At 48.6% G+C, this 12,615-nt stretch overlaps 1 protein-coding gene across 2 annotated transcripts in view; it reads left to right on the plus strand.

Annotated features, from left to right (window-relative positions):
* Nucleotides 1–5,109, plus strand: part of ZCCHC2 (zinc finger CCHC-type containing 2) — a 50,689-nt gene extending 45,580 nt beyond the window's left edge. For both annotated transcript variants that reach the window (XM_016223529.2, XM_016223530.2), the window contains 2 exons: nt 665–2,155; nt 3,059–5,109. In XM_016223529.2, the coding sequence (XP_016079015.2) occupies nt 665–2,155; nt 3,059–3,126 (1,559 nt within the window). In that variant the 3' untranslated portion in view covers nt 3,127–5,109. The remainder of the gene's footprint in view (nt 1–664; nt 2,156–3,058) is intronic.
* Nucleotides 5,110–12,615: the final 7,506 nt, after the last annotated feature.

A 12,615-nucleotide genomic window follows, 5' to 3' on the forward strand; every position in this document is an offset into this window, starting at 1 on the left:
TAGTTTACCTGAGAGTTCACTCTTTCTGTTGTTGTTATTAATCCTCACCTGAGGATATTTTTTCCATTGAATTTTAGAGAGCGAGGGAGGGAGGGAAGGGGGGGGGGAGAGAGACAGAGACAGAGACATCGATTGGTTGCCTCCCGTGTGTGCCCTGACCAGGCTAGGGATCAAACCTGGAATCCAGGCTCGTGCCCTTGATGACCCAAGTCGAGCTCACGACCCTTCCACCTTTCGGTGCTACACCCACCAGGGCTGAAAGTTCCCCCTTGGTGGCATACTTTCAATGGCTTTGGACAAATGATTAATGACATGGTCTATCATAATGATAATATTGTAATATAATATCACAGAGTGTTTTTGCTGCCTAATAATCCCTGTGCTCCTCCTAGTCATCTCTCCCCCATTTTACACCCCTAGCAACCACTGATCTTTTTGTTGTCTCATAGTTTTGCCTTTTCCAGAATCTCCTTATTTTTTTAAATAAAATCTAGAAATCCAAAAATTAAAAGAGGGCCAGCTTGGTAGGTAGGAAGCTGAAGGGACACATTTCCTCCAGTTCCAAATTTCAGAGCTCATTTTGAGTAGTTTGAAAACTTGTTTCCAGCAGGAGAGACTGGAGCTAACATTTGTGTTAACATGTATTTATATTTGTTTCCCTCAGACACAGACAGCAATTCCGACGACTCTGGGAATCCATCTGCAACCAGGTTCACAAGTTATGGCTCTGTCAACCAGACTGTCACTGTCCAGCCACCTGTAGAAATGGCTTCCTTAGGAAACGACAGCGGAAGCCTTTTAGATGATCCCTTACACTCGCCCAAGTATCAGCATATTTCTTTTATGCCAACTTTACACTGTGTCATGCACCACGGTGCCCAGAAGTCTGAAGTGGTGGTTCCTCCCTCCAAATCTGCTGACGGCAAAACAATAGGCATGCTTGTTCCAGGTCCTGTTGCTATTTCTGCCATAAGGGAGTCTAGCAGTGCAACTCCTGTTGGGATACTAGGGCCGGCGGCTTCTGCTGGGGAATCAGAAAAACACCTGGAACTGCTGGCTTCCTCTTTGCCTCTTCCATCAGCGTTCCTTCCCCATAGCGGTACTCCTGCTTTGCACCTAACGATTCAGAGGCTAAAGCTGCCCCCACCACAGGGGTCTTCAGAGAGCTGCACACTGAACGTCCCGCAGCAGCCAGCTGGGAGTCTGAGCATCGGATCACCAAACACAGCCTTCATTCCTGTCCACAACCCAGGCAGTTTCCCAGGATCTGCTGGTGCTGCCACGGACCCCATCACCAAATCTGCATCCCAAGTGGTAGGACTCAATCAAATGGTGCCTCAAATTGAGGGAAACACAGGGACAGTCCCTCAGCCTACCAATGTGAAGGTAGTTCTTTCAGCAGCTGGCCTCTCAGCCCCACAGCCACCAGCGCCCTATACCTTACCAGGCTCTCCCCTCGCTGCCGGTGTGCTGCCCAGCCAGAATTCCAGTGTGCTCAGCACAGCGGCGACATCCACCCAGGCCGCGGGGGCCGGCCTGAGTCAGGCCCAGGCTACAGTCCCTCCTGCGGTTCCTACCCACACCCCAGGCCCCGCTCCCAGCCCGAGCCCTGCTCTGACACACAGTACTGCACAGAGCGACAGCAACTCTTATATCAGTGCTGCAGGAAACACGAACACTAATGGGACAGTGTTGCCGCCACAGCAGGTGGGCTCAGGTCCATGTGGTTCTTGTGGGCGAAGGTGCAGCTGTGGGACCAATGGAAACCTCCAGCTAAATAGTTACTATTATCCTAACCCAATGCCCGGACCTGTGTACCGACTCCCTTTCTTCCCTCTGCCATCCCTCTGCAATGGCAGCTACCTCAGCCAAGCACATCAGAGCAATGGAAACCAACTCCCTTTCTTTCTGCCTCCGACTCCATATGCAAATGGACTGGTACACGACCCGGTCATGGGGAGCCAAGCCAGCTATGGCCTGCAGCAGGTGGCAGGATTTGGGAGATACTACCCTGTCTATGCAGCACCCAGTGTAGTTGCCAACACAAGCGGTTCGGGGCCTAAGAAGAATGGGAGTGTTTCATGTTACAACTGTGGTGTAAGCGGACACTTTGCACAGGAGTGTAAGCAGTCATCCATGGAGGCCAGTCAACAAGGTAATCATGAGAGCTCCCAGAGGACTTGCTTTTAGGGTGCCCATGTCTCCCCGCCTTGCTGGCCGTGGGGATTCTGTTGAAAGTCGTGTGTTTGTTTATGGATATGACGAATTGTAAAGCGCAGACAGCAGAGCCTAGTGTAGACCCAGGTCACACAGCACCAGGAAAGTTTAGAGGAGTTCAATTTCCAAGCCAGGAAGAAACCAAAAAGGCACTTTTAAAGGAATATAATGGGAATTGGCATTACAGAATGTCAAATCTCTGGTTTGCAGCACTTTTTTTTAAAGCTACAATCGTCTTTCATAAAGTAAGCAAAATTTTAAAATATTGAACTAGGAAGTAATATAGTCATCTGCCATGTAAGATTTTTAGTTACTATTTAGTATATCTCTGCATAACCAGCTGGCCTCAGTGTATTGCCCATGCTCTTTTCCTGCCCAGCAAATATTTGAAATAAAATGCTACTGAATTTTAAGGAACAAAATATTTTAAGCACTATTTTGGGAGTAAGGGAATTTGAACTAAATTGAATATTATCACCACCAAAAATACAAGAAAATGTTCTTAAATAAGTGTAAGATACCAAATTCCACATGCACCTCAAATCGTTACCTTTCACTTGCATTTGGCTTTTGTCATTGCGCCAAATATCACCCAGAAGTAGTCTTGAATTGGGAGTATGTACTTGGCATTGTTAAAGGAAGCTGGAGTTTGATAGCTTTAGGTTGAACTTAGAGCACAAACTCCATATTACTTTTAGAAAGTAATTTTATTTACCGTTTTGGAATGGAGGTAGTGCGGAAGAAGGTGCCTTCTGCTGAGCATGCCCATTTGATATCTTATAGTAGTTTGTGATGCGTTGCTTTGTGAGCAGTGACTTAGCAGTTCTCTTTCCCGTTTTAGGCACTTACAGACTGAGATACGCACCTCCCCTCCCCCCTTCTAATGATACGTTGGACTCTGCAGACTGAACCGAGTAAAGCTTGCCTACCTAATACACTGAAGTGTGGGGAGTCATGGTGGGGTGTGGAGGGGAGGAAAGGAAAGGTATTTTGTTCGTGTTTCTTTGTCTATACATTTCTGAGATGTCTATGCAGTTGGGTTTTTCATTTCTTCTGTACTGATGTCCAAAACAAAAAAGAATGCATTGCTTTTGAGCCTCTGGTCTCCTAGTTCAACAACAGGCTTATCTGTATGATACATGTAATTTAAACATCCAAACAAACTATCAACAGGAAAATGGATGCGTGGTGGTTTTTTTTTACACTGAATCTTTGCTGTGTGCAATGTTTACTGAATCTTTAAAACTGTGTATTTGACCTTTTTTTTTTTTTTTTTTACAACACTGGTGACAGTTGTATGGTTTTGAAAAAAAAGATATTTTGCTTCTTCCCCAGCTTTTCTCACTTTCATCCTAAAGTACACTTTCTCCCCACCGCCCTCCCACTTTCCCGGGGCCCGCTGCAGGGGGCGGCTGGTGCGTTAGTCCACACTTCTGTAAACTGCTCAGCACATAAATTGAGAGTTAAACTGTTTCACCTTCCTCATAAGGGAGAAATCAAATTCCCCAAGTAGGGTGTATATTTGTAATAAACAGCATCACGTAAATATATGCAGCGCTTGTTGTCCAAATAAAACTTAAAATAAGTGGAAGAAGTAAAACCATATGAAACTGAAAAAATATGATATATGAAGTGGACAGAGAGCTTTTTCTTATAAACAAACAACTTTTTTTACTTCATCATACTTTTGTAGCCTGTTGCTCAGAGACATAAAGTGAACAAACTAGTGTGAATGCTGTTTTCTGTGTTTGTGTTGGCAATGGCAGTCGACAGGCTGTCTTACTTGTAGTCTACCATGTGTCCTGCGGAGACACTACCTGAGCGAAGATCTCTTTTTTCCTGCACCAACTGTTACAGTGTTACGTTGTGTTGAAATGTGTGTGGTTTATCGCAGTCTGAACAGAACTCTAGATTTCTGCAAAAGTCAGGTCTTTGTTCCCTAACCTCTCATAGCAAAGTCACTTTTATACCAGTTTACCACTGTGCTCGATTATAATGTGAAAGACTGAATTCCGAGTGTGTTAAGACGGTATTAATCATGTCAGTGTCATGTCACTAAGTTTAATGCTGCTGTTTAAAAAAAAAAAAAGGTTTTTTTAAAGCCAATCTATGTACTAAATTGCTTCCAGGTAATTTTTGATTTCCTAAAGTGCACTGAGGTTATCTGGAAGATTGGGTGTGTTTGTGGGCTGCTGCATTCAACAGCAAGGAGCACCTGCCACTGCTGGTCACGGGCAAGGGGTGGGGCCTGGGTCTGTTCCTGTCCCTCGGGACAGAGCAGAAACGAAGGGTTTTTGTTCTGTGCAGCAATGTTGGTGTGCAGCAAGAAACCGCGATGTTCGGTCTGGGTTCAGAAGCCCAACAGATTGCTAGACAAGAGAAAAAACTTGAAGAAAAAGAAGCTTCATCCAATGCTTCCTAGGTAGCATTTCTATTTATAGCACCAATGTACATTTTGAAACTTTCAGGGGTGGGGATTAAAGGGGGAGGGGCGGGTGTGAAGGGGTAGATGAAAGCTTTAATTTAAAAAGAAAAAAAGTTTGAGCAAAGGCAATTATTTTGATTAATTATATTTTATTTGATCTGGGTATTTTTGGACCACATTATAAATTAATTGTTAAGCTGCAGTTGAGTTCAAGTGAGAGTTTTGATAAGCCACGTACTGACCGCGTTGTGAATCACTCACCAGTTGTACTTATGGAGCTTATTTTATGATTTAAAATACTGTACTGTACATAGGAGGTGTGCTGCCTTCTCCTTACTTGTATGTTTACCATATACTTTGATATTTGAAATGTTATGTACTGGAAAGGCCACTTATATTTCTAGAACAGATTGGATTTTATGCAACCTTTTTTCCTTGAATTAACAGCAATAAAAAAATGAAAAACAGCTTAAGAATTGTCCTTTATTACAAATTTTGTAAAAGTGAAAGCTGAGAGAACATCATAATCATAAGAAAAAAACAATTTTTCTTTTTAAAGAATCAACCCACTATATCCCTGCAGTGTGGGCTTGTGAACCCCTGTTATTTACCACCCGGAAATTCTTTAGTTTTCCCCAAGCAACCTGACTATATAGTTGCCTGTGTGACCACTCAGAGCAGAGACCATTTCTGTGCTTGCGAACATGCACCGTGTGCTGCTGTGGTGCCTGGACAGAGTCCTTGTCACCCTGGAGCTATGTTTCTGGTTTAGGCGTTTCTCACCGAAAGTGTAGAGGACTTCATTTGCTTTCTCAGATTCATCAATATGATTTTGTTTTCCTGGAAATTCTCTCAGTACAATGCTGAATATCTTTATTTCATTGCTCGTGTCTTCTACAATCAATTTATAAGAGATTATGGGGAGGCGCTTTCCAAGGATTCCTACATCAGTCGTGTCCTCTTGCAATGGCATGACTAATGTCACTCTGCCCAGGCCCCTCAGGTTGTCCCGCAACATTCTGCGCAATCACTCAGAAGGGCTCCAGCTCTCAGGGCAGGTGTGATTGGAGACATCTAACGCAATTCCCCTCTGTCCCTAGTGGGTGGGGTTTGACGGCTTAAGTGCACCACCTTTTCCCTTTAGCCAGCAAGTGTGCACCCACGCGTAGCCTCCGTAACTTACCAGCCACCTCTAGATTAGCATGCAGGTCTCCAGTGTCACTGCCTGTGTCCTTTCCCACCCCTTCCCCTCCTTCCCCACCGCACAGGGTGACCACTACCCCAAATTTTACTCTCACATTTCGTATTCTCCCTTAAATACACGGATTTTACAGAAGGGGTGTCCTGGACCTGGTCATCTGTGACTGTCTCAACTCACCCGATTTTATAGTCCTGATGTTGCGTTCCTGAGGTTCAGCCATTTTTTACTAACGTTACACTATTCTATTGCATGAGGTGGTGGGACTATAAATATAAACACCCCAAGATGTGCTGTGCCGCTTCCCAAGAGGTTTGCACTCACACCAGCGGCATGCAGGTCCCTCAGCCCATCTCCGGACACCCTCCTGAAATGATGGTGGTGACAGTGCCTGGAAGGTTGGAAGGGGGGACACAGCACGACCTGGACACATTTGTGTCAGGCTCTGTGGAGCAGGTGAGTGTGCAGAGCGACAGTACAGGCAAGTTTTGGGGGGGCCCGGTGCTGGGGAAGGGACTGCACTCTGGGGAGGAAGTGTGTGTAAAGAAAGACAGACTAGGAGTGGCAGAGTTGTGTTGGTGGGAGGGGGGAGGGGGAGACAAGGGCAGTTGTAGTCAAGGGAACATTTTGAAAGAGTGAGGAGATTTGTGGTTCAACAGAACAGACCTGGCCTGGAGATTTTGGAGCTGACTGAATGAAAAATGAGAAGTGACCAAGTTTTAAATAGAGGAAAAAACATGTTGACCCGTAGTTTTTGAGGAAACCATTAGGTGGCTGAGCTTAAAGAAAGCCTAGAAGTTCAGGGACTTGTTAGGGTGAGGCAGTGGGAAGGGAAGGGGGAAGCAGCGACGAGTGGAAGGAAACTGGCCTCTGCGCTTCATTGTCCACAGACAGAGAACGTGATTGTTCATTTTAAGTTATGGCGACAAAGGTGAAATGAAAAACGGGAAGAGGTCCAACCTACTGCATGAAAAAGCACCAGGAAGGCACTCAAACGGTAGCTGAATTCAGTTTTGATGAGCAGGATTGTGACTGGTTTAGAGACAGCATGTGGAAGAGGGTGAGGCCTGAGAGCGGTGGCGGTGAGGAGCCTCGCAAACAGTTCTTCATTATATTAAGGCTGTTTCCACGCTCGCCACTGAAAAAGACACAGCATATCCCTGGTCCTCAAAAATGAAGTCTAGTTGGAGAGCTTCCCGATTAATGGCAACCATGGGATATATATACATACATATCTACTTTTTTGTATACACACTTCAACAGCTGATAGCTCAGTTTTGAAAATGAAATGTATTTTAATAAACACTGCCTTTATAATTGTTCAAAGTGTATATACATTTTTGAGGATACCATATATGTGTGTGTGTATGGATATATATATATGTTTATATGTATATGTATACGTATATACACACACGGGCTCAGTCCCACAGTCCTGATTTTTTCATACAAATAGAATAAGTTTATTACAAGGCAAACCCACATTTAATTTTTTATGTAAGTGCTAAAAATCAACATTTTCTGAGATGGTTCTGAAAACATTAAAGCACCATGTATAAAATAATCTTTTTTTTTTTTTTTAACAGGTAGCATCTAGTATTTATGAGCATCATCCATCTGAGTGGAAGACACCTCTTTTTCACTTACTCATACTGATCATAAGACCATTCCAAGGTTAAGGCGATGAAACCAGATGGAGGCACGCTGAGATGATAGCCCAACCCTGTAACCTCCTATCATTTTATCTCAATAAGAAAAAACACTTCCTCCACCCTGCTCACCCTCCAAAAGGACCCATTTATTTTTAGAGAAAGGAGCCGAGGAGGGAGAGGAAGTCACGGAAGGGGTGCCCCGGCTTCCAACATGGTCACTGCGCTCTGGACCTTCCTTCTCTGGGGAGTGAAATGGAGGGGGGCAGCTATTAGGAGGATGAAAGGCTCTGGGGTCCAAGGGTGGAGAGGCAGGTGTGAGCTCAGGCACAGGGCGTGTTTTCTTCTGCACCACCCTAGACCCTCCCACGACCGTGTGCAGGGGCCAGCACCGTCCTCTCCAGCACACTGATTCCTAAGGCCAATCTCACATGTGCCCTCTTGAAAAATGTGAGCCCTCTGGACACATTGTCTGAACTCTGTGCAAATGTCTGTCTGTCCACCTCGGAAGCACAGAGGCTTTAAAAGGCTTCCTCTTTCCTGCTCTGGGAAGAGGCTTGTCACAGCAGGTGCATCAGAGCCCCCCCCCCCCAGCAGTGACGACTCCTCGTCAGCGACTTTGAGCCTCAGTCACTGGCACCCTTAATCCAGAGATCCTGTTTTGCTATTCATATCTGGGAGTAGGGGGAGGGCGGGGGGGGGGGAGGGCTATGGATTCTTCCTTGTGTTTCTTTTTCTTCCTGCAGTTTTTCTTCTTGCAGCTCATTCGCAGTGAAAGGTCTCAGCCAGCCTCTCACCAAAGGAAATTGCTAATTGGGAGGCAGTGCCACCGCGTGGAGGATGACAGTGCACGCAGGCAGATGCTACTTCCCGCTGACCTAATCTAGAGAAAATTGAACATAAGACAGAAAACATTTGAGATTCTAAGCCTGTGCCCAACACCTTCGAGAGTGCAGGCAGATGACCGTGAAAGTAACCTGAGCAGTCCCCTCCCTGGGCCATTGCAATCCAAGTTTGTTACAAACATCTTAAATGCATCGATGGTACTTTGCACTTTTTCTCTGGGGTCACTGGTCAGCGTGGGATCTTTCTCCTCCCTATTGTTCAGAATAGGAACTTGGGGTACAGGGGGGTGAAGTGCCACAGACACACCAATGATGGAGGCCAGGCCCCAACTTCAGACTAATGCTTACCTCCCACACTGCTTCCTGCCCCCAGGTGCTTCTCAGCAGAACCAAGGGCATGACCTTTAAAAACCCTATAGAGCGATAGGGATCCATGGTCTTAACCATGGGGCCCCTGGATTCCTGAGATGGGACTGGGCCGGGTCCTAGTTGGTCAGAATGTCTCTTTTCTGTGTCTTCGTTGAAGGATTTGAAGAGGTGGGAGGAAGGAACATTTCCAGAGATGGGAACCTCGGGGCTCTTGGAACCAGGCATTAAGCGTGTGCCGGTCTCAGATCTAAGTTCACGGTTATAGACACGCACACATACATGCCCCCGCTGGAACACCGAGTTTCGCTCTGCACAGGTTTTTATGATCCCCGGGCATCTTGACAAACTGAGCCTTAAGTGAATATCAGTTTTAAAACTTAAGAAATTAAAGCATAAAGTAGTAGGGCAAGTAGAAAAGACACATAACTGCTGATATTTTTAAAGCTCTGACATCTGCCTAAAGATTGCCCCTCCACCAGCCACCACTATTCGATCAAATACACTCCAAAGGCCAAGAAAGATGGCCTTTGTCTTCAAGCAGGAACAGCGATGGCCACACCCACACCAAACGAATGCTGAGAATGCGGCCAGGTTAGCAGTCCTGCTCAGTGCTCATTCTTGCTTGCGTAGCAGGGGTGGGTCATGCTTGCAACATGGTAACTCAGTTGTGCAGTGGACATCAGACTGACTTGTACAGGAGGTGGCATCGGTCATGGCTCTATTCTTGGCACCCACCCACTGTACACAGAACCTTTCTCAGGCTTGCTTACAGAGCGGGGATGACATTCATTTTGTAGAATAGTGACGGGTTAGATTTGGCAAAATACATAAAGCCCTTGATGTCGAGCGCATAGCAGGGACACAGTAAGTTCTTAGTGGTAACCACGCCTGAATGCCCTTTAGAGCCCAGACACTATTGGCTCCTTTCTGCCTCACAGCAGCCCTAAGAGGTAGGGACTGTGCCCCGTTTTACAGTTGGGGAAGTTGAGGCACAAAGGTTATGTAAGTGTCCAAGGACACAGAGCAAGTGACAGGGCTGGGATCGGAACCCACTGCTGTTAACCGCCGGGCCACTCCGCTTCTGCTCTGTGCCCATGTCACAGGGCCTCCCGGGTATGTGAATGTGACGGCACAAGCCCCGCGCTGGCATCAGGCAGGCAGCACCCTGGGGCAGGCCCGCCTCACCCTCTGCCGTCGGGAGCCCCCGGTCCCCCTGGTCCTCTCTCCCCTTACCTACAGGCCGAGTGTGTGACTGGGAAAGGATGGTAGAAATCAAACTCCGTGATCTCAAAATTCTGTGGCTGGAAGCTTCTCACTTTAAATGATTCATCAAGGTTTTCTAATTCTTTACACTTATTTTGGGTTTAACTGATTTGAAGTCCTTACTGGGTGAGGTCAGGGACACAGACCCCAGCTGTCCCCACGTGCTTTTTCCAGGCGCCTGGGGCCGGGCCGAGAGGGAAGACCTCACGTTGGGCTGACCGGTCACTAGGTGGCAGCCAAGGCAGCGTTCCAGCCAGTCTAGCTCAGGAGCTGTGTCCCTCCTTAGCCCCGTCATAGTTTCTAGGCGCTTCTCTACTTGTTTTGGTAAAGTTGTCGTTTGTGGGCCTTTCAGTCAAAGCATGAAGCTCACGTACAGTCTTGTGCTGAAGGACCGGGTGAGGTGTAGCCAGCAGAGGGGCTCTGAGGGCCAGCAAACCACTACCGCAGCTAAGAATGGTTCCTACATCTTTACATGGCTGAAAAAGAAAGGCATGATTTTTCATGACACGGGAAAATTAAGTGGAATTCAAATTTCAGTGTCTACCAATGAAGTTCCCTGGGCCCGGCCACTCCCGCAAGTGTGTGCATGGTTCGGGCTGGTTAGTTCCTGCACCGCAAAGGTGAGCAGTTACGACGAGGCCGTGGCCCTCAGAGCCTGATCGTCACTGTCTGTCCCCTGTGGCAAAGCTGGCCGACCCCTGACATATGTCAACCGGATCCAAATGGAGATGCCCTTGCCCGTGTCTCAGCTCCTCACACCGTGAGTGTGGGGATTTTCACACTCCTGGCGGGTGCTGGGTCGTCTCGGCACAGTGAAGCAGCACCTTGGGAGGGGCAGCGAGGGGCATCACTAGCTTGTCACAACAAGGTGACAAGTGGGATCACAGTGAGGACAGGTGAGCGCTGCCGACTGAGAACTGGGGGAGGATTTTCAAAGGAAGGCGTGAGAGATTCCTTAGTGCAGAGGGGAGGGATGGGGAAGGGAGCTGCATGGGAGAGGCGGTGCAGAAAAAGCACCGGCAGGGGGTGCGTCCAGCTGGGAGCAAGGCTGGGTTGGGGGGGGGGCGGTGGGGGGAACAGGGCAGTGCAGACCCTTCCTTGACCCAGGAGAGGGCAGTAGAAGTAGGTTTGAAAGAGAAAAGCCTGAGGTGCCCTGCTCGTGCTGAACTTGGGTGCCGGGGTGATGCCTGGCGGTCTAGGGTTCATCTCCAAGCGGGGCCTCGGCGCACCTGCCGCGGAATCGCCTGAAGGGCTTCACTAGGACACAGATGCCTCTGCTCTCCCTCCACCCACCAGACCTTGGGGGGGCGGCAAAGCAGAGCCCTCAAAGGAGGCTGAGTGTGAGAATCCCGAGATGCTGGGGAAGACAGAGCATGTGCCCCGAAGACAAAAAGAAAACGACCATTTCAAGAACGAAGTGGTCGTTAGTGCCACGTGCAGCGAGATAAGGGATCGTGGCCGGGGAGTTTGACAATCCGGTCACTTAACGTGACAGGGACTAGAGGAGCCATGGAGAGGGGTGCAGGGGACAGGGATCAGCGCCGAGAAGGCGGACAGAAGGACGTGGAGTAGAATTGGAACTGGTGCCGCAGGCAGGTTGTAGGGGGTCGGGGGAGGAAAGTGACCACATGGCCCCTCCTTTTGGGATGCCGGGCACCAAGTGGAGCCCAGCACTCCCGAGGGTCCCCAAGGTCGTGAGCCCTCATTTGAGGTGTGGCCAATCGCATAGCACTGTCGAAGGGTTTCTCTAACACAGCGGGACCCTAGGTTCCGGGGCGGAGGTCTGAGGTCCTGCAGAGATTTTGTGCTGGTTTCCCCGCTGCCCTCCCTCACTGGGTGGCCTCTGTGGGGTGTCCTTCCCCCCCCCCCCCCGCTTCCATCACTGACCCAACCAGCTCTGTTCTGTCACCTCCACAGCCCTGCCTGCCGTGTCTGCTGTTGGAGTCAGGCCACAGTGGCTCTGGCCAGGGCCCCAGGGAGTGCCCCCCCCCAGCCTTCACTTTCCCTGAGTCCCAGGCATCCAGGACACGGTTCTCCGGTTAAATCCCAGGAGATCCAAACCTTGTCCACAAGTCACTAGTCACTCCCAGCAGTCAAACAAGCTGGGGACGGGAGAGAGGCCCCAGCCACCAGCAGAGGTGTCTTAACACAGAGCACGTGGGACAGCACTGAACTTGCAGGAGCAGCCGGCCAGTGGAAACTGCCTCCCTCCCCGCCTCCCCGGGATGGCACTAATTTGGATTTACAGAAATACACGTGAAGAGGTGAGTGACCGACTTTGCCTGTCACTATGATGTCGAGGAGAGATGGGGTGTGAGGGGAGAGGGTGGTTCACTAAACACAGGAGCACCAAGTCCCTTTCAGGTCAGCGTTGAAGCCACTAGGACAGCAATTTAGAGGGACCTGGTTACTACCAAAGAAGTGATACTACAGTTCGACTCTGTTTTCAGAGGTCCCTGGACAGCCTTTAACCTCAGCCTAGTTGCTAATATTTTGAAAGCAGGGTAATAGAGTGGTTGTCAGCATAGACGCTTGATCCCCAAAGCGGCCGCCTGAGCTGGGGCCTCTGAGCACAGTCCCTCACCTGTAAGCAAAGGTGACAGGAGTGTCCTCCCGGTGGGCCGTGTGAGGGTCAGTTCTCTCAAACCT

The sequence above is a fragment of the Miniopterus natalensis genome, chromosome 7 (assembly GCF_054644295.1).
Source record: "Miniopterus natalensis isolate mMinNat1 chromosome 7, mMinNat1.hap1, whole genome shotgun sequence".
Taxonomy (NCBI): Eukaryota; Metazoa; Chordata; class Mammalia; order Chiroptera; family Miniopteridae; genus Miniopterus; species Miniopterus natalensis.